This window comes from Geotrypetes seraphini, chromosome 3 (assembly GCF_902459505.1).
Source record: "Geotrypetes seraphini chromosome 3, aGeoSer1.1, whole genome shotgun sequence".
NCBI lineage: Eukaryota > Metazoa > Chordata > Amphibia > Gymnophiona > Dermophiidae > Geotrypetes > Geotrypetes seraphini.
Window position 1 is genome coordinate 359,574,711 of NC_047086.1, and position 26,556 is coordinate 359,601,266.

Genomic DNA, 26,556 nt, shown 5'->3' on the forward strand with positions numbered 1-26,556 from the left:
TTACAGACAGAAAACATACCCCATCCTCACATGTGCAGAAGGACTGGAAAGAATTCCACGAGCTATGCTCTGTATTAATTTTCCCACTTGTTCACTTTAACATAGTTTCTATGTTGCAGATACTGGAGCTGCTTCTCCAATAAAAATGCACTAGGCCAGGGGTAGGCAATTCCAGTCTGCGAGAGCCAGAGCCAGGTCAGGTTTTCAGGATATCCACAATAAAGATAGATTTGCATCTCAAGGAGGCAGTGCATGCAAATCCATCTCATACATATTCATTGTGGATATCCTGAAAACCTGACCTGGCTCTGGCTCTCAAGGACCGGAATTGCCTACCCTTGCACTAGGCTGGGGTTTTTTTTATTTTGTTTTTTTAGGATACTTATTTCTCTGAAGCCCTTAAGCCTGACACAGCCCATTTTTGAACTTGATGTGTTTTTACCAATTTTGTCCAACTTGCCAAGTTTCATCCCATTCCGTTAAAATTTTTGGAGCGTTAACTTGCCCCACACAGACATTCCATCATTGACCTCTTTTATATCATTTTTTCCAACTTCTTTTGGGTTGGAAAAAAATTAGAAAGCAAACAGAATGCTACAAATTTATTTGGAAAGGAATAAATAAAGCATAAAACAGATTATAATACTTCTGCGTAAATTCATAGTGCTGCTACATCTTGAATATTGCATGAAGGAGATCTGATCATTCAGATCACAAGAAGAGATATGGTGGAACAAAAGAGTGATAGTGGACAAAATAATAAAAGGGATTTAAATGGACTTATGAAGAATTTGGCTAGGTTATCTTTGGTGTTGGCAGTTTCTGTCATCTGAGGTTAGCCACTGAAGTCCATCCAATTTAAATTTATGTGTATGATGTGATATGAGAAGAGAATTTTCTGTGGATTGATTCTATTTCTCCATATCACTAAGCGTTTTTAGCTCACACGCCAGATTAGCACATGCTATAGTGTGCGCTAGCAGAAAAACTACCGCCTGCTCAAGAGGAGGCGGTAGTGGCGAGCGTGCGCAGCATAAGAGTGCGCGCTATTCCGCGCGTTAAGGCCCTAACGCGCCTTTGTAAAAGGAGCCCTAAATTTTGTTTGAAATGTGCCTGTGAAGAAAGTCTCTTATAAGAAAGGCAGAACAGTTTGGGGTTTTTCACCATGGAGAATATGGGATTTCGTAGACAGTTATAAAATCATGAATGGTGTGAAATGGTAAATAGGAAATAGTTATTTCTGTCTTCGAAATTGTACCTAGACCAGAGAACACTCCGTGAAACCAACAAGTAGCTGACTTAAAATAAATTGGAGAGAGTAGTTGGGTTTTCTTTTTTCACTCAACATCTTGCACAGCTGGGTTTTGAAGGAGCTTGGACAAATTCCTAGTGGAAAAGTTCAAACACAATTATTAGCCAAATAGGCCTCAGAAAGCTGCTTATCTCTGGGAAGGAGCTGCAAAAATGTTTTTGTCCTTTTGGACCTAACAAAGAAAAACTGCAGACGGGAGTACAAGATGCAGGCTAGATTTATTGAAACAAATATATATTGTGGTTAGTGTCACCACCTTTGTAACAAACCAGGGAATCTGTGTTTTGGTTAACACGCCTTCATCAAGGGTCCCTAATTTGTAAAGGTCTCAAATCAAACCGCAACACAAATAAACGTGAGCCTAAGTAAAACCAACTAAATCACAGGAAAATTTTCTCCGTGGGAAAAATCGCTTTAAAGCAATCGGCGCTGGTTTAAAGTTTCAAACCAGCGCTGATGGTGACAGGATCCAGTTAAGTGTTGCCGTGCTTCACAAGGATATTAGGAGGGGAGGCAAATAGGAAATAAGACTGAAGTACTATCACACACATAAAAAGAAAATGTTTTTATAAACACTTAAGGTAGGAGGAATGAACATAAATATTATGTAAAAGGTAATACAGTACTCCCCCCAAATTTGCAGGGGTTCCGTTCTAGGAACCCCCGCGAATCTTGAAAAACCTCAAATACAGTTTTTCATGGGGGAGACTGGAGAGGGCAGTGGAAGAGGCAGGAGAGAGCAGCTTGAAGTACAGGCGAGTGAAGGAAATCACTCACTGTATACTCCGACACACAGCTCCTGATTGGTAAGGCCCGACTTTAGTGCAGGAAGAGGCAGTCGGAGCATACATAGTAGATGACGGCAGATAAAGACCCAAATGGAGGATTGGATGGAGGGCTTCAATGGCTGGGAGGGTTTAGATGGGCTGGAGTAGGTTTTAACGGAGATTTCGGCAGTTGGAATCCAAGCACAGTACCGGGTAGAGGTTTGGATTCTTGCCCAGAAATAGCTAAGAAGAAAAAATTTAAAAAAATTAAATTGAATCAGGTTGGGCAGACTGGATACAGAAGAAAGTGCTTAAGGCCTGATTGACTCAGACACCTAAGGCACCACCCCTTGGGAGGGGCTTTATGTGTCTGAACCAATCAGGGCCTTTGGCCCCACACCGTGCATCACATGATGCACCAGGAAGGGGAAGGCCCGACATTTACACAGGTGGGTCCAAAGCAGGAGCCTGTGAGCGGGCTTCCTGCTTCTAGCATTTTAAAAATATACGGGGGAGGTTTGGGGGTGGGGGGATCATCTGGTGGCAGGAGAGAGTGGGCATCCCTCCTGCCATTTTTGCAGGGTTTGGGAATGGCAGTGTCTCTGGGGTGCCTGGCATAGGGGAGGGGGCATGGCATGGGGTGTTCTATGTGGCAGGAGTGACTGAGCATCCCTCCTGCCTTTTTTTGGGTTGGGGGACGGTAGCTGGGGTATGCCTGGTGCATGGGGGGGGGCTTTATTATTTTTTTTTTTAAATGGGACAGATTGTGGGTGTGTAACCCAGACACAACATCTGTGCCACTGAAAAAAAAAAGAAGCCCTAACAGCAGTATGAGGAGACTGCTTCCCCTGTCACTGCTGTTAGGGCTCTGTGCATGTGTCAATCGCTCACTGAGTGATTGATTGGTTGCGTTTGCATGCAAACTTGATAGCGCAACGATCGCTGCAGGAGAATCGACCAGAGAATCAGCCAACAGCGATCGAGTCGGTATCCTTAGTACATCGAGACCTATGTGTATGGGCCGAGTGGAATGAGATTAAACATGGCAAAATACAGACTTTTTAGCATGACCACCTGATGATTTTTGTGCACTCAAAAATGTTTGCACTATAAAGCTACCTTTTGAAAAAAAAAACAGGGGGCCAGCTTACTGTTAATGATGTCACAGTAATATAGACTTTTGTAAACAATAATTTGTATTTGATATGATAATTTACATTACATTACATTACATTAGGGATTTCTATTCCGCCATTAATTTAGAGATAATTTCTTTAAAAAAGTATTTCAGATCAGAACAGTAATCATGGGCAAAGTGTCAGCAGATGATCTGGGACAGCCTTGCCACACAGACCAATGTACAAGGCTGTTAAGAACTTCCTGAAGCCCTGTATTTACAGCTGGGGACTACCACTTTGAGCATACACAGTTGCTGCAAAATTGTGACACATTGTTAATTGTATAATTTGAATTTATGGTACTGCATTTTAGTGCAACCATTTTTAGACACACGAAAAATTGCTAGATAACAACAAAATACAGTAGAGTCCCGGTTAACCGGGATCTTTGCTATGCCAGATTTTCTTTAACATGTCCATGTCATGGTTCACCAAGATCAGACTATCTTCTCTTGACTATGAAGCCTGAAAATAGCAGACATTCCTAACAGTGAATGATTTTGATTTGTAGTTTCCAGTAGTATGCTGTACAGAAGTGATGCAATAATACATTTGTTGGTGACTTCGGACAATGAGATGCTTGTGGTTTTGCAACCTGTTTTTAGGAAAAATAAAGACGGGTGAAGATGAATGTCTGCAACATGTTAATTTACCGCAATTTACTTGTGGGTTTTATGGCAGTTTCTTACATAAGATGTTCAGAAATCAAAAAAATATTTAGTCCAATAAAAAGATATATTCTTTCGTTTGTATTTTATTTCTATATATTCAGGTGGACTACATGACAACCACATTGCTTTATTAGATGTTAAATAATTCTCTGTTTCTCCTTTCACCAACCATGGCTGCTTCTGTTGCAGGACGGTGTCAGGTCAAAAGCGCACCCAGACAATTGAGCGCAGTGTGGAGGTGCGTGCCGCTCAAAATTACTGTTTTTAGGGCTCCGACGGGGGGGCGTGGGGGGGGAACCCCCCCACTTTACTTAATAGACATCGCATTTTACTGAAAACTTAACTTTTTCCCTGTTTTTAGGGAAAAAGTTAAGTTTACAGTAAAATGTGAAGGGTTACAACCCCCCAAAACGCCGGCGCGATGTCTATTAAGTAAAGCGGGGGGGGGGGGGTTCCCCAACAAAACCCCCCGTCGGAGCCCCTAAAAACTGTAATTTTCTTCGGCGTGCACCTCCGTCTTGCGCTCAGTTGTCAGCACGCGCCTTTGTCTTTCGCGCCTTTGTCTATGAACCTTGCAGGACACTCATTGTCTGTCTGCCATAGGCACTCGGAATTGGGAGCAGATATAGCCTTGTAGGACATCATTTGGCCATCAGCACCCTATGGGCTCCTTTTACGAACGTGCGCTAGGGACTTAACACGCGGAATAGCGCACGCGCTAGCCACTACCGCCTCCTTTTGAGCAGGCGGTAGATTTTCGGCTAGCGCATGCTAATCCAGTGCATGCCATAAAATTGCTAGCGCACCTTCATAAAAGGAGCCCTATATGTCTTTTTGCTTGGAATTTGGAATTTTCATTCAGAGTGCTCCTTTTATAAAGCGGTGCTACCGATTGGTGTGTGTTGAATGCGAAGAAGTTCACGGGAATTAAATGGGCTTCTCTGTATTCAGCGCACTACTAATCGGAAATGCTGTTTTGTTAAAGGAGCCCTGAGTGGGCCACCTACAAGTCCTCTAGATTGCCCAGTTTAAGCCTAATGATTTTCTCTTTTCTAGTATTGTGAATCTGAATCAAAGTATTTATAGTGTTCTGATATCTCTCTCTATAAATTAATGTTATAGGTAGTACTGATTGATGTTAAGATGAAAATCTTTATTAATTGCTCATGCTTTTTTTTTTTTTTCCTTCAATTCCAGGAAACAGATTTTGTTTGTTTTGAGGGAGGAAAAGATGACTTTGATAATTATAATGTGGAGAAGCTTTTAAAGAAAACAGGAGAGGCTGACTCATGGGCTGAATCCTCTTCCAGTGGTTTACCCAGTGCAGAACCCAAAGAAGATTCTGATAAAGAAAATGACCATAAAATCTCAGAAGATGAAACTCAGGAGGAACACACCAATGAAAGCTCTGAAATTTCCGATAATAGAGAGCATGACAAGAAATCTGGAGAGAAAGATGATGAAGTTTTTTCTGAGCTGAATACACTGGACTCCACCAATCATTTCCCCTCAAAAAAGACAGCATACTTGGAGGAAACACTACAAACAAACAGAGATGATGACTTCATTATAGTTGATGACTTCATTGTAGTTCAGCACTCAGTAAAAATACTGGAAGAGGAATTACTATTCCAAGGTGACCATAGCCATTCCAAAACTCTCACAGAATCTCAGGTTAGAGATAATATACAGTCTGATGAAAAGGAAGAAAAGATGGAAGCCTATACACCATTAAACAGAGAGGAAGAAAAGATGGAAGCCTATATACCATTAAACAGAGAGGAAGAAAAGATGGAAGCCTATACACCATTAAACAGAGAAAGGTTAAGTGTCTTGAAAACTCAATTGGGTTCAACTGCAGATGCTGTTGTGACAGATGATGAGACAACAGTGCATATAACCTCTACAAATAAACACTTAGAAGATGTGACGTTAGAGCATCAGGATACACAAATGGAAGAAGAAGTTAAGGAAAAATCTGAGGAAACCCTTTTACTGTCTTATGAAGCAGCAGGAGCTAAGTCAGGCATGGAGTCCAAGGATGAAAAAGAGAAGGTGGAAGAACCATCAGCTTTTTCCAAAACAGATGCACAAAACAATCCTGATGAAGAGAACAAAAGTACAGAGACTGAAGAATCACTTAAGCAAAAGAAAGATGGACAAGACATCTTAACCACATTGGGAGACTCCATTTTAACTATTGTCACTGGTAGTGAACATACACATGAAGTCACAGAGCCAGATAGATCAGACTCTGGTGAACAGAAAGAGAAGGAAAAAGATAAGGCAAAACCAACCACCGATGCAACAGGTAGTGAATTTTTTTCCCTTGGCATGGAGAAGACAGAAGCCCAACAAAAAGGAAACACAGCAGATGAACATCTCAAAGAATATAGCAAAGAAAACTTTAATGCTGAAACAGAGTCCTCAGCTGCAAGCATTTTGGACTCCAGGGACAGCCTAAGAACTGCTCAGCTGCCTGAAGAACAGAAAAGAAAAACATTTACTAAACATGAGATGGCACCAGGTCTCGACAATTTAGAAGGAACTGCTGTCCATAAAAACACAGAACAGAGTGAATTTCAAAGGGAGAATGAAATAGGAGAGGGGTTCCAGGATAATCAAGATCAATCTATAAAAATGTTTGATGGGGATATGGATCTCCTGTTGAAAGAATTCCAAATGGCATTCAATTCGAAATGGGAGCACACCAGTTTGCCCCAAAGTATAGGCAAACATATAGCACCACATGAGGAGGAAAAAGAAATGACAAAATCTGAGGGGGAAGAAACTAAACATACTGTGCTAGAAATCAAGCAAGAGTCTTACATCTCTATGGCAGAACAGAGTGAAAAACAAAAGACAAAAGCAGCTGCACAGCTGTCCAGTAAACAGGCTGAAGAGACCAAAGCTACAGATAAAGAGCTGTCTTCAGATGAAGAGGAGATAAAAGAACAGAAAAGCAGTAATCAAGATGTAATAGACAACGACAAACATTTTGAAAAAGAAACCACCATAAGAGTTGACAAGGAAATGGTCATTCAAGAAGAAACAGATAATGGCCAGCATAATGTGGACCGGGTTTCCAATACAGATTCAATGGAAGGTGTTACAGATGCAGAATCTGAACTTCAAGAGGAAGCTTCAGAACTGCTTGAAGATGAAAATGCTGCACATGCAAAACTCTTAAGAGAGACACTTACAAAAGATGAAAATACCAATGATTTAGACATAGATAATATGGTCCCCAACCTAGTATTAGCAGACAAGACAGTCAAAATGGTTGACAAAATCAGAGAGTCAGAAGAAACAGCAAACAATATATTTGAGCAAAATAAAAAGAAAATCAGTGTGACTGGTTCAGATGAGATAAATAAAGAGGATATAAAACACAGGGGAACAGCTGAAATTAATGAAATGCTGAAAGAGACAAAACCTCCTCAAAATGATGATCAGTCTGAAACATATGGATTGACTGAGAAAAACAGCAATGACCATGTATTTCCAGGTACAGAGGGAGGACTTTTGCCAAATGATATGAGTTCCCTACAAAATGTAAGAGAAAACATGGAGAGTGGTAAAGCCAGTGCATATCTAGAAAGCAAAGAAAACTATAACATAACAGTAGAGGCTGAAGATAACCCAAAAGATTTAACAGAGAAAGCACATACAAGGGATGAACAGTCTGAAGATAGTGTGACATTAAGTGATGAGCTGTTTTATGCACATGAAGAGGATATCAGTGAGATCATTCCAGAGTATAATGACTTGGTGAAAAATCTCACCATTATGAGGACATACTTAAATGAGCAGCATATAGAAAGGCTTCTAAGATTCCTTGGGATCCACAACCTCTTCCGAGTGGAAGCCATGTTTCATGATATGGAATCTGAGCTGAAACTTGCTCAGCAAGGTAATCGAGATGAAGGGAACATTGAAAAAGCTTTGGATCAGATATTGGAATCTTCAGAATCCAGTATCCTGGATGAAGTTGAAAAGATTTTGGACTATGTAGAGGCTGATGAAGAAAGGAAGCCTAAAGGAAAAGACATGCTTAATGAAGAATACATCATCCTGGATGATCTGCAGGAAATAGCCTATCAACTAAGGCACAGATATTTAAAGGTTGATGATAGCAAACCATTGGCACCAGAAGTTCAGGTATCTACAGGTAAATATAAATTATACTGATGCTTTCCTTTACTATATAAATTTCACCATGAGTACACTAGGCATTAAGTCTGTGCCACCACTAGAGGTGGAAGGAGGCATGTCTGCTAGTCGAGCTTGATTGGCTGAATACAGCCTGGTGCTATGGAAAGGAAAGTTCACATCAATTTATGTGTAAAATAAAAATAGGTTGGCTAGAACAGTTGCAGATGAACTTTTGTTTCTGAAGAGCAAGACAGAGTGTATATTTAGAATATTGAATCAGATCAGCTTAAACACTTAGGGCTCCTTTTACAAAGCCGTGCTAATGATTCCCAAATGGTTAAATGCAGCAAAGCTGATTCAATCCCTCTGGGCTTCATTGCATTTGTAAAAGGAGCCCTTGGAGAGTTAGCCAATACATCAGACCTAAATTTATGAAAGTATTAAAATGAAAGGATAAAGGTAGCTGGAATAATGTTGCATTTTGAGTTGAGGAGTCATCACCCAAGAATAATCTTGAAACTCATTCCCTCAGATTCTGTAAATGGTGCCCAATTTGAATGTGCAATTTAATTTGACTAACAAGCCAATCGGCACCAATAATTGAGCGCCATAATCAATTATTGGCATTGATTAACAATTTAAAGTGTATCTTGCAACACAGTATTCTATAAAGATGCCTGCATTAATGTTTTAGGGCTAGATTCACTAACCTGACTTCCAGGTCCGATCCCAGCAGGCCTGACCAATTCACAACAGCCAAATATTGTAATGAGGGCGATTGGAGGAACACCCCCTCTGCCTACACGGATTGCTAGTGTGCGATCCTGATGCATGCGCAGACCATCTGCTTTCCCTGCGCATGTGTTTTGTGTCCATTTTTTATTTTTATTTTGATGGGGGGGTTTTTTCCAGGCCCGACTCTCCTGCTCTCCCAGGGAAGGGCTATCCCCAGCGTTTTCCCTTTCACTGACTGTCAGCTGGTCATGCCCTGCTCTCTGCGCCTTCCCTGCAGTGCGAGCTCGCGGGTTTAAAGCAGGGCTGCACTGCAGGGAAGGCGGCAGAGATCCAGGGCTCAGAGCAGAGAGGACATGGGGGAGAAAGCAGGGCTGGAAGATCGGGACTGGACAGGTTTCCATGTTGTTTGCAGGGGAAAAAAAAAACCCGAGACTGACAGCATCAGGCTTAGCTGGAAGATCGGGGCAGAGTGCAGGGTGGCAATGGAGCAGGAGAGTCAGCAGAGACGTGTGCGACTGGTCCCCCAACAGTCGCTTCTTCTCTTGATCGGCCAGCCCAATCGGTGTCCCAGATTTGTTTTGTGAATCGGGTCCCTGCCTACTTTGCATGCCGTTCCCCTCATTTGCATGCACGGACTGGAAGCGGATCGCAGAAGAGGTTCGTGAATCGGACCGGAGGGAAATCAGCTCACAAACCAATCGGTGCACGATCGGTTTGCTTTGTGAATCTAGCCCTTAGTCTGCAATTGAAAAAGGGGTGGCTATGGGAGAGTCACTCACTAAAGATGCGTGCAGTATTAAAGAATTCAGGGGATCCATGCCTAATTTAGGTGCGAGGATTTACACCAAGTTTCAGTTGATGTAAATTCTCACACCCAGAACTGGGTGTGGATCCTGGTGTTAAGTGCTACTTTTTTTTTTTTTTTTTTTAATTGATGCCCAAATTTGCGCACCGCTTACTGAATCTAGTCCATTGTGGATAGTATTTTGACATTTTCGGCTCAGTGCGTCATACCTGTCCAAAAAAAACAAACAATATTAGGAATTATTTGAAAAGAAATGGAGAACAAAACTGAGAATATCATTTTTCTATAGGTCCATGGTGTGACAGAACTAAGTATTGTATGTAGTTCTGGTCATTCCATCTCAAAAAGGATACAGCAACAAAGGCTCAAAGAAGGTTGATGAAATGATAAAAGGAGATAGAACATTTGATTTATGAAGAAAGGCTGAGTAGGTTAGAGATCTTCATCTTGGAGAACAAATGACAGAAGAGCTATGACAGATGTTTAAAAATCATGAAATGGGTAACATTGGGTAAATAGGGAATTTTAAAAAATTTGCTAGACTTTTTTCACTAAAAGTTAGGAGCACACCGCTTGAAATTTACAACCAACAGAGAGTAAATCATAGAACATATATATATTTTTTTTAACAAATCACATAACCCGCAACATCTGTTGCAGGAAAAGCCATAAAAATTACTAGCCAGATACACTTAGGTGAGCCATTAGTTATTCCTGGACATGAAATACAGTAGCTCTACTTTTTGATATCTACTGGGTATTTGTGACTCGGATTGACCACTGCCAGAGACAAGAAGATGGTCTCAATGGATTTTTTATCTGACTCAGCATGGCTTTTCTTATGCTCTGTTTGCATGCCATCAGGGATGGAATGCTATGAAATGTACTTTATTGGTAGCAGTAAAGAAAGCCTTGTCTTTCTAACCCCCCAGCATCTGTTGGCCTGTTGCAGTACCCATTTTATAAGTAGAAAACAGTGTTTACCTACTGTTTTATAAATATCAAAGGATGTCACACTTTGAACATGTTCATGAATGAACATAAAACAAATTTCATCTATCATTTTATTATAAAACTAAAGTAATTTAAAGTTCTATTTCTAAAAATCAAATCAGGAAATTGTTAAAAGATGCAATCTTCAATGTATTATCAAAATTCTTGTTACTGGGAAACTTGCTGTAACCTGAAAATTAGCTCCATTTCTTACAGAAAAAGAAAGTTTAAGACTATGTGAACTTAATTATATGGTGAATAACATCCTATGGACTCCTGTCACTAAGCTGTGTTTACTCCAACTTACAAGGGCTTACTGCGAGATGCACTGAGACATCCTATAGTAAAAGCCTAATATGCATGCGCAAACCACATGCCAAAATTTTTTTCTTAATTTTTCTCTGAGGCAGAGACTGCCAATCAGTTTGCACTGCCACATTACCACACAGTAACTGATTGGCATGTGAGCCCTTACCACCACCTAATTTTTTGGTGACGGACATGCGCTGACAGCAATATGGCCATTAATTCAAAAGGTGGAAAATCTGGCCATTTTCCGGCTGCAGTAACAATGGTGTTAGCACATGGGGAAAAACTCCTGTAAGGATATGCTAAGGACACTTTTTGCCACAGCTTAGTAATAGGACTCCTCTATAAATGCACACTCAATTAGAACCAAGCTCCAAAAAAAGGAATGTTTTCAGGAGAAATTAACCCCCTCTTATAAAAACATAGCGTGATTTTTAGTGCTGGCAGTAGCAGTAAAATCTCTGCATATAGAATTCCTATGAGCGTTGGAGCTGTTACCGTCACAGCTGGCACTAAAAACCGTGCTACAATTTTATAAAGTAGGGGGGGGGGAATAAGAAAAGTAAAATCTGCTACATCACTTATAACCACTATTTCATGCTATCAGGAAGGTAACATTTAAAAAAAAACTGAATACTTCAATTATTAAGAAACAAAAATAAATTTTAGATATTCAATTATTTCCAGTTTCTGATTTTTGTATACATACCTTCCCCCACCCCTACATGCATACACACTAAAATTAATTTAGTTTCTTGACTCGTTAGTCTTAAGTTCTATATTATACTTTTTCTAATCAGCTATTGCTATTTAGTTTTTGGTCCAAAACCCTTTGAGGAAATGTAACATGAAAATCCAGTGGCTTAATGATCAGGTAGCAAATGTTAAGCAAAAAAAAAAAAAAAATGCCAGTATGTGCCATACTGGACAGAAATGGAGCTTCCCTAGTACTTAGGTTGCTTATTCAAATTTTGTCTCTATCATAGAAAGTGGCAAAGATGTGGAATTGAACAAAGAACAGTCAGTAGGATCTGATACAGCTGGAAGGATTGAGCCAGAGTTCTCAGACCATGAAGGCAAAAAACCTCTCTTGGACGACAAGGATATAAGAATGCCATCAACAAAAGAAGCACAGCTAGATAAAAGCATTGCAGAAGAATTAGACTTCTTATATAATAAGGAGATAGATGGCATGTCTTCTTCAGGGTCAGCTAATTCAGCACAAAGCAGCATGGAAGAGTTTGGAACCAGTAAGATTTTTTTCCTACTTTTATACACTGTTAAAAATGCATATTTTTGGAGAAAGGAAAGCTCTTGATTCTTTCCAACCTAATGGATGTTAAAAAAAAAAGTTATATACTGTATATAAGGTGTCAAGAATGTTTGGAGGCAAAATAACACGCCGAAAATTCATTCATTAATTTCATTCAATTTCCTATACCGTTCTCCCAGGGGAGCTCAGAACGGTTTACATGAATTTCAGGTATGGGACCAAATTTGTAATGGAGGAAAAACTGGTGAAAAGAAATCAAATTAAAAAATTCCCAAAGGTTCCAGAGAAATAAGCCCCCATCCCCCCAAAGAAAATAACCCAATGCGTTCCTGTGGGAGAAGCACTTCCAGCTTCTACAGCATAGAAACATTGATACAGTGAGACGCGGTAGAGGAATTGCTCTTTTCAAAGTGCCTCTCCCATCTCCTCTCCTCTCCTAGTCACAAACGCAGTGAAATACACACACACACACAGATTGGAAATAACCCCCTACTACTGCCTTTTAATGATTCGGTGTGCATTTCGTTTTCATTTAGGGGGCCCTGTCAGATGGACTCGGATTAGGATTCCACAGATTTTTGTACTAATGTCAAGAAACTAGGGTAGCTAATGTATGTTAACATTTTTTAGAGTTCAACATCTTTATCTTCAGCATTCTGATTCTCTCCCTTAAGTCAATGAGCCTACCTTTCCTGCTTCCAGTATCACTAGCAGCAGAGACTTTGGGTAGAAAGGCAGTTGTAGTCACAGAAGGGAAGGGACTGAGTCAGAAGAAAGATCCTATGCTGTACAAATGAATTTTCTGAATGAGGTGAGGGGAGAAGAGGGGAACTGTGGTTTGCAAGAGGCACTGAGCTGAATTTGGGGAGAATTCTCAAGTGTCCTGAGAGAGGATGGAGGTATTGGGAAAAGGGAAGACTAGAAAACGAATGAGGGGGGGGGGCACACATAAAAGACCCTGTTCTATCACCCAAATTTTAGGAATACCCCAACCCATCCATACCTTTGCAATAGCCATTGCCCCCTTTTGAGATGTGTGCAAGACAATTTGGGTGTACAGCATTACAGAATAGCCCTTAGGCATATGTGTGCATAAATCCAAATTAGTGTCAATTAACATACTTCGCTCAGAGGAAGGAGGGGTGAGTAGTGAAGTGCCTCAGGCATCGGTGCTGGGGCTGATTCTGTTCTATAGGTTTGTGAGTGACATTGCTGAAGGGTTAGAAGATAAGGTATACCTTTTTGCAGATGATACCAAGATTTGTAACAGGGTGGAGGGAGTGGAAAACATGAAAAAGGATCTGCAAAAGTTAGATGAATGGCCTAAGGTCTGGCAACTAAAATTCAATGCAAAGAAGTGCAGCGTGATGCATTTGGTGAGTAGAAATCTGAGGAAGCCATATGTGCTGGGAGGTGAGAGTCTAATATGCACTGAAGGAGAGAGGGTCCTTGGAGTGATAGTGTCTGAGGATCTGAAGGAATATGAGAAAGCAGTGGCTGTAGTCAGAAGGATGCTAGGCTGTAAAGAGAGAGGCATAACCAGTAGAAGAAAGAAGGGGTTGATGCCCCTGTACAGGTCATTGGTGAGGCCCCACTTGGAGTATTGTGTTCAATTTTGGAGACTGTATCTGGCGAAAGATATAGACGACTTGAAGCGGTCCAGCAAAAGGCGACAAAGATGGTAGGAAGTTTGAGCCAAAAGGCGTACAAGGAGAGACTGGAAGACTTAATATATATACTTTGGAGGACAGGAGGGACAGGGGAGATATGATACAGATGTTTAAGTACTTAAAAGGTATTAATATAGAACCAAATCTTTTCCGGAGAAAGGAAAATGCTAAAACTGGAGGACATAAATTGAGGTTGTGGGATGGTAGACTTAGTAATATTAGGAAATTCTTTTTCATGGAGAGAGTAGTGGATGCCTGGAATGCCCTCCTCAGGGAGGTGGTGGAGAAGAAAACAATGACAGAATTCAAAAGAGCGTGGGACCAACAAAGAGAATCTCTAATCAGAAAATGAAGGGTATAATTGGAAGAACTAAGGCCAGTACTGGGCAGATTTGGAATGGTTTGTGTCCTGTATATGGCTATTTGGCTTAGAATAGGCTGTGGAAGGCTTTGATCGGAACTCCAATAATTTGGGATCATGGCTAGATAGGCTAGAGTGAGCTTTGATGGCAACTCCAGTAGTTGGAACCAAAGCACATTACTGGGCAAACTTCTACGGTCTATAATCCGGAAATATCAATGAACAAAGACAATTGAACTTTGATCATGGATTTGTAATGCATGTATCTATTGGGCAGACTGGATGGACCATTCAGGTCTTTATCTGCTGTCATTTACTATGATACGTGCAGTTCCGGTCATCATATCTTAAAAAGGATATATCTGAATTAGAAAAGGTTCAAAAATAAGTGACCAAAATGATAAATTGAAGGAGGGGAACTCCTCATGTGGAAAGGCTAAAGAAGAGGTTACGGCTCTTCAGCTTGGGAAAGAGATGGCTGAGGGGGAATATGATTGAGATCTACCAAAATTCTGACTGGTATAGAACTGGTAAAAAAGAATCAATTTTTTACTCTTTCAAAAAAATATAAACACTTTGAGACACTCAATGAAGTTACATAATAATACAGTCTGTTCTCATTATTCATGCACCAATTGTAACCAAATTCCCCATTCACGCCACTGCGTTCTCATGTTCCTGAACTGGTGCTTTAAAAAAACACTTTTTTTGCTTTCACTTTTAATCTCATGGTCAGCAGATATGGCCCCCAAGCATCTGGAGAGTAAATTACAGGTATTTCATGCAGGAACATAACCCTATTTTCTCATAGGATCCACTATTCACTTTCCACAGTTTTGAAGTGTATTGTGAACTGTTGGAACCTAACCTCTATTTTCCCACATTTTGTTATTTGCGATTTTGTGGTTTGCAAACATTTTTGGGAACCATACTACTGAGAATAATGAGAATAGACTACTTTTAAAATGATTAGGAAATATTTTTTTCGCTCAACCAATACTTAAGCTATGAAACTTGTTGCCAGAGGATGTGGTTACAGTGGTTAGCATATCTAGGTTTAAAAAATGTTTGGAAAAGTTCCTGGAGGAAAAGTCCATAGTCTGGTATTGAGATAGACATGGGGGATACCACTGCTTTCCCTGGGATCAGTAGCATTGAATCTTTCGATTTGGGAATCTGCCAGGTGTTTGGCCACTGTTAGCAACAGGATACTGGGCTAGAGGGGCCATTGGTCTGACCCAGTATGGCTATTCTTATGTTCCCAAAAGTTAAACGTTTTTCTGCCATAATGGAACAAAAACAGTATGTCTGGGGCAAAGATTGAGACTGTTTTGTCTAGACCTTTTTCAAACATGACTAAGTTACAAAAAGGTGCCCTGAATGACCACTGGAAAGATCTAGGCATGATCACTCCCTTAATCCCCAGTGATCACTGGCTCCCTCCCACCCCAAAAAGATATGACAGATTTGACATTTTCAAATATAATGGCCGTTCCTATTGGTTCATAGACAACTCGGCGAAAGACAAAGGCGCGCACCGACAACTGAGCGCAAGACGGAGGCGCGCGCCGAAGAAAATTACAGTTTTTAGGGGCTCCGACGGGGGTTTTAGTTGGGGAGCCCCCCCAGTTTACTTAGTAGAGATCGCGCCGGCGTTGTGGGGGGTTTGGGGGGTTGTAACCCTCCACATTTTACTGTAAACTTAACTTTTTCCCTAAAAACAGGGAAAAAGTTAAGTTTTCAGTAAATTGTGGGGGGTTACAACCCCCCACACCCCCCACAATGCGGCGCGATCTCTATTAAGTAAAGTGGGGGGGGTTCCCCCCCACGCCCCCACCCACCCCCGTCGGAGCCGTAAAAACTGTAATTTTCTGCGGTGCGCGTCTCTGCGCTGCGCTCAATTGTCTGCGCGCGCCTTAGTCCCAGCGCGCTTTTGACCTGACACCGTTCCTATTAGAGCAGCAAACTGATCCCAGGAGTAGGCTAGTGATCAGTGCAGTGGACTGCAGACAAGGGGACATGGGATCATAATCCCATTCTGACTGGTACATTTGTGGTAGAAACTGTGAGCCCTCTAAAAAAACAGTAAATACCTGCTGTACCTACATATAGATGACACCTGCAGGCTTCAGGGATATTGTAGTGTTGCAAAGTGACATATAGTTGGATTTTTTTTCCTTGTTCCTGGAGGGCTAACAATACAATATAAGGTTACATTGAAAATTGTACCCGAGACCTTTATGTGAAAAGTACTACAGTGTCCTCTAGGTTGCCGCGCCCCCCCCCTGCTCTGCTAGGGGGTGGCAAGTCAAATGCGCGCAAGACAAAAGAGCGCGGACAAGTGAGCGCAAGACATGTGAGCACAACGAGAAAAAGACAATTGAGCGCGAAGACAATTGCGCGCAAGACAATTGAGCGGAAGGACAAATCAGCGCAACGACAATCACGCGCACATTCACGTTACTATGGTTATGTTAGCTCCTTTTTTACGTGTTCAGAACAGCCCGCCTTCATTTCGCTAGCCTCTTTGTGATTCATTACGTTAGCTCACTTGTCTTTGCGCTCACTTATCTGCTCCCATTTGTCCGCGCGCTTATGTCTTGCGCGCATCTGACTATGAACCCTATTAGGGTATCTGTTTTGGCCCAAAAACAAGGTTTGTTTTTGTACATTTTTCCCTAGGACTTATTTTCCTTTGAAAACAGTACCTAAAGAAAGACACACTGAGCACTAAAACCTTCTAGAAAATGGTGATTTTCAAGACAAAATTTGCTCAATTTGTCACTTGATTTTTGGATGTTTTTCACAAAACGTCCCAAATCAGACTTAAATGTCATATCAAAAATGCCCTTCCACATGTGGTTGGCATGATGGCAAATTGTCAAATGATGTTTTAATCATGAATGACTATAACCTGCAGAGTGGCAGGTATGGATTTGGCCCCTTGTTGGGCAGACTGGATGGACCGTGCAGGTCTTTATCTGCCGTCATTTACTGTGTGTATAGACATCAGCACACTGTTCATTTAAATCCAATGGAAATGAAGGCATTAGATATTAAACCCAGATGTAAAGAAATACACAAGGCTTAACACTTGGATTTTTAACACTAGGGACACAAGGCGGTAAGAAGGGCCAAAAAAGACTGAGGAAAAAATAGCCAAGGAGGCAAAAAACTTCAAGCCATTCTTTTCGATATGTTAAGGGGAAACGACCAGCGAAGGAAGCGGTGGGAACGTTGGATGACCATGGAATAAAGGGAGCGCTAAAGGAGGACAAAGCTATCGCCGACAAACTAAACATATTTTTTGCGTCTGTCTTTACCGAAGAGGATATACGCAGGAAACGAGGATGGAAAACTGACAGGGATGATGGTCAGTCTAGAAGAGGTATGAAGGCAGATTGATAGGCTTAAAAATGATAAATCCACGGGACCAGATGGCATCCATCCGAGGGTGGTCAAGGAACTGAAAGGGGCTATAGCTGAACTGCTACAACTAATAGCCAATCTGTCGATCAAATCGGGAAGGATTCCAGAAGACTGGAAAGTGGCAAATGTCACTCCGATCTTCAAGAAGGGTTCGAGGAAAAACCAGGAAACTACAGACCGGTGAGTCTGACCTCAGTACTGGGAAAGATGGTAGAGGCACTGAAAAAGGACCGCATCATAGATCACCTTGACGGACACGAACTGATGAGGACCAGCCAGCACGGCTTCAGCAAGGGAAGATCTTGCTTGACGAACTTGCTGCACTTCTTCGAGGGAGTAAACAGGCATAATAGACAAGGGCGAGCCGGTCGACATTGTATATCTGGATTTTCAGAAGGCGTTTGACAAGGTCCCGCATGAACGACTATGTTGAAAAATTGTGAGCCATGGAATTGAGGGCAAAATCTTCATGTGGATTAAAAACTGATTGGCGGCTAGGAAACAGAGAGTGGGGGTAAATGGACAATACTCGGACTGGAAAAGCGTCACGAGTGGAGTGCCGCAGGGTTCGGTGCTTGAGCCCATACTCTTCAACCTATTTATAAACGACCTGGAAACTGGTACGACGAGCGAAGTGATTAAATTTGCGGACGATACAAAGTTATTCAGAGTGGTGAAGATGCAGAAGGATTGCGAAGACCTGCAACGTGACAAACATGTTCAAGAAATGGGCCGCCACATGGCAAATGAGATTAACATAGATAAGTGTAAGGTAATGCATATCGGTAACAAAAATCTTATTCACGAATACAGGATGTCTGGTGTGGTACTCGGAGAGACGCCCCAGGAAAGAGACCTGGGAGTACTGTTTGACAAGTCGATGAAGCCGTTAGCGCAATGTGTGGCAACGGCGAAAAGGGCGAATAGAATGCTAGGAATGATTAAGAAGAGGATCACAAGCAGATTGGAGAAGGTTATCATGCCGCTGTACTGGGCCATGGTACGCCCCCATCTGGAATACTGCATCCAACACTGATCAGACATGAAGAAGGACACGATACTATTCGAAATGGTCTGGAGAAGAGCAACTAAAATGGTTAAAGGGCTGGAGGAGCTGCCGTACAGTGAGAGATTAGAGAAATTAGGCCTCTTCTCCCTTGAAAAGGAGATTGAGACAGTCAGAAGTGCTCCTTAGCACAGTCAGAAGTGCTCCTTAGCAAGATGGCGGCGATGTAGAGGAGCTGCGAGAGACGCTGATAACAAGCTCCTTGCCTGTATTTTCTATACCTGAAATCGATGCCTTCTAAGAGGAAAGGGGTGCTTAGGGTCTCTGCCTCGTCGGCCCTGACGTCCACCCCGATTCAACAGACGATGGATCGTTTCTTCGCGCCTTCTCCGGCGCCCACACAAGCTGGAGTGGAGAGCTCGGCGTTGGGCGGTGACGGGAGGGAGTCACTGGCCCTTTCGGGCACTGAAATATCGTTGTCTCCTTCGGCCCCCATGACACCTCCGTGTCCGGCAACAGCCGAAACGCTGTGGCGAGAGACACGCTTCCGGAAGTGAAAGCGTGGGGTCTCCCGGCGAGGGCACAGCGTTGTCGGTGGAACGGTAGATGGAAACAGCAGCAGAGAGAGGGGATCTTTCTCTCTCCCAGACGGAGGTTTCCATGAATAGCATCTGGCAATTGCTGCAGAGGATGGAAGGGAAAATTGAAAAATCAACTGAAGAGGTAACAAAATTAAATGATAAATTGGAATTATTGACTGGGTCAGTTGAATCTATGAAGTTAGAGTATACAGGCCAAGCCAAGCAAATGCAGGTGGATATACAACAATTGCAACAATTCAAATTGGCTTCAATTAAAGACAGCTCCACCATTCATAAGAAACTAGAACAATTTGAAAATTTTAATAGGCGTTTGAACCTCCGCTTTCTAAATTTTCCTCAAACTTCAGGAATGTTACCTATTGATTTGTTGAAAAGATACTTCATTGAGAATATGGAAATTTCTTCTAACTGTATTCCTCCAATTAACAAAATTTATTACCTACCAAATAAAAAGATGCCTGACGGAAATGGAAAGGCAAATGGAAATGAGATTGGGAAAGTAAGAGAAGGAGAGACAAATGTGATAGATTTTGCAAATGTGACGGCTTTACTGGAACAAACGATAACATCTGAAATGGACAGAGCAACATTATTAGTATCATTTGTTTTTGAACAGGATGTGAATATGATTATGAAATTATTTTTCAAAAATTCCCAAAAATTATTTGGGGGTCGGAAAATATGGATATATCCTGACGTAGCTAAGACTACACAAGAACGGAGGAAAGAATTTCTTGCAATGCGACAACAGACTATAAATATTGGAGCAACATTTTTATTGGTGTATCCCTGCAAATGCCTGGTTAGGTACTTAGGTGTTAAATATGTTTTTTTCTCTCCTAACCATCTGAAGGAATTTCTAGATGTTAAACAGATCATTAAGGATTAAAGATTAAGGGATAATAGTAGTAATGGGCGCTAGATACATTATGCCTTTCTTCTTTGCACTATTCCTCTAAATTTCTCTCTAATTTTAGTTTTGGTCACCCCCTGTTTATTGTGGTCTAAGAAGGGGTTAATCATTATGATGATTGTTGTAAAAGTATTATTGTGTTAAAATTTTCTTCCCTGTATTCAATGTAACAAGAATTAATTCTTGTAAAATAAGACTGTATAATTATAAATAAAAAAAAAAAAAAAGAAAGAAAAGGAGATTGAGAGGGGACATGCTCGAGACATTCAAGATAATGAAGGGAATAGACTCAGTAGATAAGGACAGGTTGTTCACCCTCTCCAAGGTAGAGAGAACTAGAGGGCACTCTCTAAAGTTAAAAGGAAATAGATTCCGTACAAACGTAAGGAAGTTCTTCTTCACCCAGAGAGTGGTGGAAAACTGAAACGCTCTTCCGGACGGAGGCTGTTATAGGGGAAAACATCCTTCAGGGATTCAAGACAAAGTTAGACAAGTTCCTGCTGAACCAGAACATATGCAGGTAAGGCTAGTCTCAGTTATGGCACTGGTCTTTGACCTAAGGGCCGCCGCAGGAGCGGACTGCTGGGCACGATGGACCACTGGTCTGACCCAGCAGTGGCAATTCTTATGTTATGAAGTTTGAGTAGTAAAAAGGTTACTTTGCTGTGGCTATCGGTGGTGAAACTTTTACACCAGTTTTTTGTGCCATCGTGAAATACCTATAGGTTTTTTTCTCTCTTTTTGTTATGGGAAATGGTAGGTTACTGAGGAGATCATGTAGTGGAATACAGGGTAAAGGGGAGGCATCACAGCTATGACAGATGGGAAATGCACTTGACTATAGAGATTTACCTATCAAATTCAAGAAAATGCACACACTTATATCTAGGAGAAATGCAGATTTATCACATAACCAAATTCTCTCGCTAGATATGACAGTATGTAAATATGGGTGGCAAGTCAAATGTGCGCAAGACAACTCGGTGCAAGACAACTGCGCGCAGCAAACTACAACAACTTTTGTCTTGCGCGCATTTGACTATGAACTGTAAATACGTATAGTATGTAATAGCTATAACATGCCTACAATAACTAAAAGGCAAATGGGGTGAGGGGATGGAGGCAGAACACAATTTGAAATAATGCTTACCCATAGAGTAAATCACCCTGAAATGCCTTAGAGCAAACTGTTTTACATGTCATTGTTAAAAGCAAAATTGTCATGTAATGTAATTAGCAGTTATTGCTTTTTATTCATTGGTTATGGTGGGGATTTGCTTCCTTGAGACGCTTTATTTTTTGCAGCGATCCTCGGCGAACACAATATACAGGCACTTTGTTACTTATCTTCATTTTTTTATGGTATGTCCCAACCTTTTTCACCATGGACCCCTGACGAAGGTTTGTCCGAAACACGGACCGTGTCGGGTCCCTTGATTGGTAAAAGGGTTTTATTTTACTTATTTGCATTTTAATTTTGGTACAATAAATTTTTGCCTGCATCTTGTACACAGTCTGCAGTTTTGTTTGTTTCTCTTGGGGATTTGAATCTTTACATAAAAAATATTTTAAAAACCTGGAGAATTTTTTTCTTGTCACACTCCAGAGACAATGACTGATAATACTGTGGAGATTGAAAAGGATGAACTTGAAACAGAATCTTCAGTGTCTTCAATTCTTAAATCCATGGGGAGTGCTATCCATTTAGCACAAAAAAATATGAATCCATACACTGAGAAGGTGAGTACAATAAATCTAAAATCAACAAGAGGTGTAAAAAAAAAAAAAAAAAAAGTTCAGTCAGTGAGAAACTTGAGCACTGTGATTTTTCATGTAGACTTTTGTAAAGGGGATGGGACTTGTATACCACTTTTTCTGTGTGGTTTACACAATCAAAGCGGTTTACATATTTTAGGTACTTAATCTGTACCTGGGGCAATGAAGTGTTAAGTCTCAAGGAGCTGTAGCGGGAATCGAACTCAACCTCAGGGTGCTGAGGCAGCTGCCCTAACCCAACTGGCAGGGCAAGACAATTTTTACGTATTTTACCTTCCATACCTGGTTCTTCCTCCTCTTCCTCAGACAGGGCTTTTCAAGCTTCTTATGATGACCTCACAGCTATGCTAATTTTCAGAATATACAAGACTATGTGTGAGGTAAACCTTTAATTAGCAGACATACACACACACCTCTATTCTCAGGGCTATTCTGCTCTTTGATAAGGAGTCAGTCTGTTGTCAGCAAGTATGAATGCTTATTAATGCACATCCCACCCACACTAATAGCCTTCCATCCACTTTCACATACAGTTATATATTGCCAACCAGTAGGAAGCAGAGGCTGATTCACAAAACATTTTTTAGGAGGAAGGGGTGCTTTTGTAACCCAGGAGGACATCAGAGTCCAGTCCTCTGGGGGGGGTCCCCCCTTTTTGTCTTATTTCAAATTTATATCTGCTTCTTGTATTTGTTGGTTTCTGGTTCTTTCATCTTAATATAAAGCACAGTTACTTACCGTAACAGGTGTTATCAAGGGACAGCAGGCAGATATTCTCACATGTGGGTGACGTCATCTACGGAGCCCCAGCGCGGACAGCTTTTCAAGCAAACTTGATTGAAGTTTCAAGCTTGCTATGCTGCACCACGCATGTGCATGCCTTCTCCCTCCACTAGAGGGCGCATCCCCACCTCGTGGTCCTCAGTTCCATATCCAGCAAAGAAGCCATCCCCGGGGAGGAGGGCCGGTTGTGAGAATATCTGCCTGCTGTCCCTGGTTAACACCTGTTACGTTAAGTAACTGTGCTTTATCCCAGGACAAGCAGGCAGCATATTCTCACATGTGGGTGACCTCCAAGCCAACCAAAAAAGGGCAGGTGGGAGGATGGCAATTTAGGAAAACAGGTTACGCAAAACCGACTGGCCAAACCGGCCGTCGCTTCTGGACAACGTATCCAGACAGTAATGGGAGGTGAAAGTATGAACCGAAGACCAAGTGGCAGCCTTACAGATGTCCTCGACCGGCGTAGACCGGAGAAAAGCCACAGAAGCTGCCATAGCTCGGACCTTATGCCCCGTGACTCGACCATGGAGCGTGAGACCAGCCTGAGCGTAGCAAAAAGAGATACAAGCAGCTAACCAGTTGGACAAGGTGCGCTTGGAAACAGGATGTCCCAACCGATTAGGATCGAAGGACAAAAACAATTGAGGAACCTTCCGATGAGACTTAGTGCGCTGAAGATAAAAGGCCAACGCCCTCTTACAGTCAAGCGTGTGAAGCGCCACCTCGCCAGGATGAAAGTGGGGCTTCGGAAAAAACACCGGAAGAACAATGGACTGATTGAGGTGGAAATCAGACACAACTTTAGGTAAAAATTTAGGATGAGTGCGAAGAACCACCTTGTCATGATGGAACACAGTAAAAGGCGGGTCCGCAACCAAAGCTTGCAACTCACTAATCCGACGAGCGGACGTGAGCGCAAGCAAAAAGATCACCTTCCAAGTGAGAAACTTAAGATGAGATTTGTCAATAGGCTCAAAAGGAGGCTTCATCAGCTGAGCCAAAACCACATTAAGATCCCAAACTATAGGAGGAGGTTTCAGAGGAGGATGAACATTCACAAGACCCCTCATGAAACGAGCAACCAGAGGATGAAGAGAGAGAGACCAACCCTCGAGATGCCGATGGAAAGCAGCAATAGCGCTGAGATGCACCCGAAAGGAAGATGTCTTCAGCCCGGATTGTGACAAATGCAAAAATCCCGAAGCTGAGTATAAGCAAAGAAGTCCGTCGCCGGGAAGTCATATAGATGCTGTAAAGCAGCAAAGGGGACCAATTCTCCGCCCAAGACTAACTGACCCAGCACACGGAGTCCCTCCTGTTCCCAGCACCAGAATATTCCCGAATCTCTCGCTGGGAGAAATCCAGGGGCAAATCGAATAGGAGTAGTGTAAAAATAACGCTGCAACGGAAACCAAGCCCGCCAGACTTGGCCCCAAGTTTGCAAGGTGCACACAATCCCATTCAGAGTCCCCTTCTGTAGTTCCCGAATACTATCCGGAAAAAGCCATGGTAAGGCCGCAAGCAGAAAAGTCGGCTGAAGGGCTTGTTCTAGGGAAACCCAACGCTGGGAGGGGAAAGCCCAATGAAACAACACCTGTAATTGGGCAGCATAGTAGTAATTAAGGAAATCAGGGACACCCATCCCCCCATGGAGCCTATCCCAGTATATGCGTTCCCTCCACACCCTAGGCGGCTTATGAGTCCAAATATAAACAAAAGCCCTCCGTTGAAGTCTAATCAAGAATTGTTTAGAAATTGAGAGAGTCAGGCAGGAGAACAGATATAAAAAACGGGGCAACACATTCATTTGCAAAGCGTTAATCCAGCCCAAGATAATCGTAAGCCTTCCCAACGGTCAAGATCCGCAAAAACAGTTCACAACAATGGTGGATAATTGAGATCAAAAAGTTCGTTAAATACGAACTCCAAGATACCGGATCGACTTAGCTGCTCAACGAAACGAAAAAATGCTACGCAAGGCCGCTACGGAAACAGTGGGAAGAGACACATTAAGCAACTCAGATTTAGTAACATTAATTTTGAATCCGGCTACAGCATCTTGAACTGGTCCAGAACCCGAAGCACTTCCGTCAAAGACTGAAGTGGACGAGTCAACATAAATAAAATATCATCTGTATACAACGAGATCTTATGCTTCTGTGCTCCCACCGCAATCCCCGTAACATCAACATTAGCGCGAATAGCCGCAGCCAAAGGCTCCATCACCAAGGCAAAAATCAGGGGTGACAAGGGACAGCCTTGTCTGGTTCCATGCTGGACTGAAAAAGGGGCAGTATACCTCCCATTGACCCATAAGCAAACCTCCGGATCAGCATACAACAAGGTCACCCAATGCAAAAAATTCCCCGAGATCCCCACCCATTTCAAGACAGCTAGCATAAAAGGCCAGAAAACCCTATCAAAGGCTTTCTCGGCGTCCACCAAGAGCAGAACTACTGGTGGGCCACCCCAATAAGGTCCAACACCTTGCGGATATTGTCACCAGGATGTCTCCCAGAGAAAAATCCGCACTGATCACCATGGACAAGATGAGGTAGAAAACGTTGTAAACGGACTGCCAAAATATGAGTAAACAGCTTATAATCAACCCCTAGCAATGATATAGGTCTGTAAGAACTGTAAAGGTGGGGGTCCTGGCCAAGTTTAAGGAGAAGGGAGACCGCCGCTTGACGAAAAGCAAACGTTCCGCCTCCAAAAAGGAATTAAACAAACGCGTAACTGGGTCCACAATATAAGGCTCCATTTTCTTATAAAATAAGGGTGAAAAACCATCAACACCTGGAGCCTTGGTAGAGGACAGATGTCGAATAGCCTCTAAAACCTTCGCAGGCTGGATGGGAGAAGAAAGCCAAACCGCATCTATCTCCAGTAGGCGAGGTAGAAGAACACCCAAGAGAAAATGTTCACTCTCCCCCACAGAAGCCTCAGTCTCAGGGGTGTACAAAGTCTGATAGAAAGACAAAAATTTTTGATGAATAGCAGCTACCTCCAAGTGAAGCTGTTCTGAGGCATCCTTAACCCGCGTAATGATGTGACGAGCCTGAGTCTGCCGAAGCTGCGAGGCCAGCAATCGGACCGCCCAACCTCCCCACTCATAAAAACGTTGTCGCCTCTGTTGTAGGGCCCAAGCCATGTCCTCCAAATCAAGCTTTTGCAAGTCCCGACAACATGCCGCCAGGGCCACGCCACCCGCCACTATAGGGGCTCGTTTGTTATTATTCTCCAACCGCCTAAGACGGGTCAACAGTTCCAGCCGATGAGCAACCCGATATTGATTGCGATAAGTCCCTCGAGAGATACAACAACCACGTAGAGTGGCCTTGAAACTTTCCCAAGCACACTCTCACTAACTTCTCCCATATCATTAAAGGCAAAGAAATCTTGAATATCGGCCTCCAACGAAGACAAGGTAGTCAGATCTTTCAACAAGAAATCATTCAGGCGCCACATACTACGATCACCCCTATTCAAGCTCACTTTCAACTCCAAAGAAAGAGGAGCATGAATCAGACCACACTCGCGGTTCAATAAGAGACCTTAAGACCCCCGGCAGAGCAGCATGAGGCAGCAACTACATATCAATTCTGGTATACGAGTTATGCAAAGACGAATAAAAAGTATAGTCCCGTTCACCGGGGTGGAGATATCACCAGACATCCACCAAATCCTGCCGACGGAGAAAACACAGGGAAGTCCACCTGTCGCCTCTGGCATAACAAATTGCGGAATTAGAGTTGTCCTCCTGAGGGTAACAGGTAAGGTTAAAATCCTTGCCCAGCAGTATAGTATCCTCTGCA

At 42.3% G+C, this 26,556-nt stretch overlaps 1 protein-coding gene across 4 annotated transcripts in view; it reads left to right on the forward strand.

Moving 5' to 3' along the window:
* Nucleotides 1-26,556, forward strand: part of MIA3 (MIA SH3 domain ER export factor 3) — a 181,665-nt gene that overhangs the window by 28,500 nt on the left and 126,609 nt on the right. For all 4 annotated transcript variants that reach the window (XM_033935451.1, XM_033935452.1, XM_033935453.1 and 1 more), the window contains exons 4-6: nucleotides 5,126-8,099; nucleotides 11,912-12,175; nucleotides 21,786-21,919. In XM_033935451.1, the coding sequence (XP_033791342.1) occupies nucleotides 5,126-8,099; nucleotides 11,912-12,175; nucleotides 21,786-21,919 (3,372 nt within the window). The remainder of the gene's footprint in view (nucleotides 1-5,125; nucleotides 8,100-11,911; nucleotides 12,176-21,785; nucleotides 21,920-26,556) is intronic.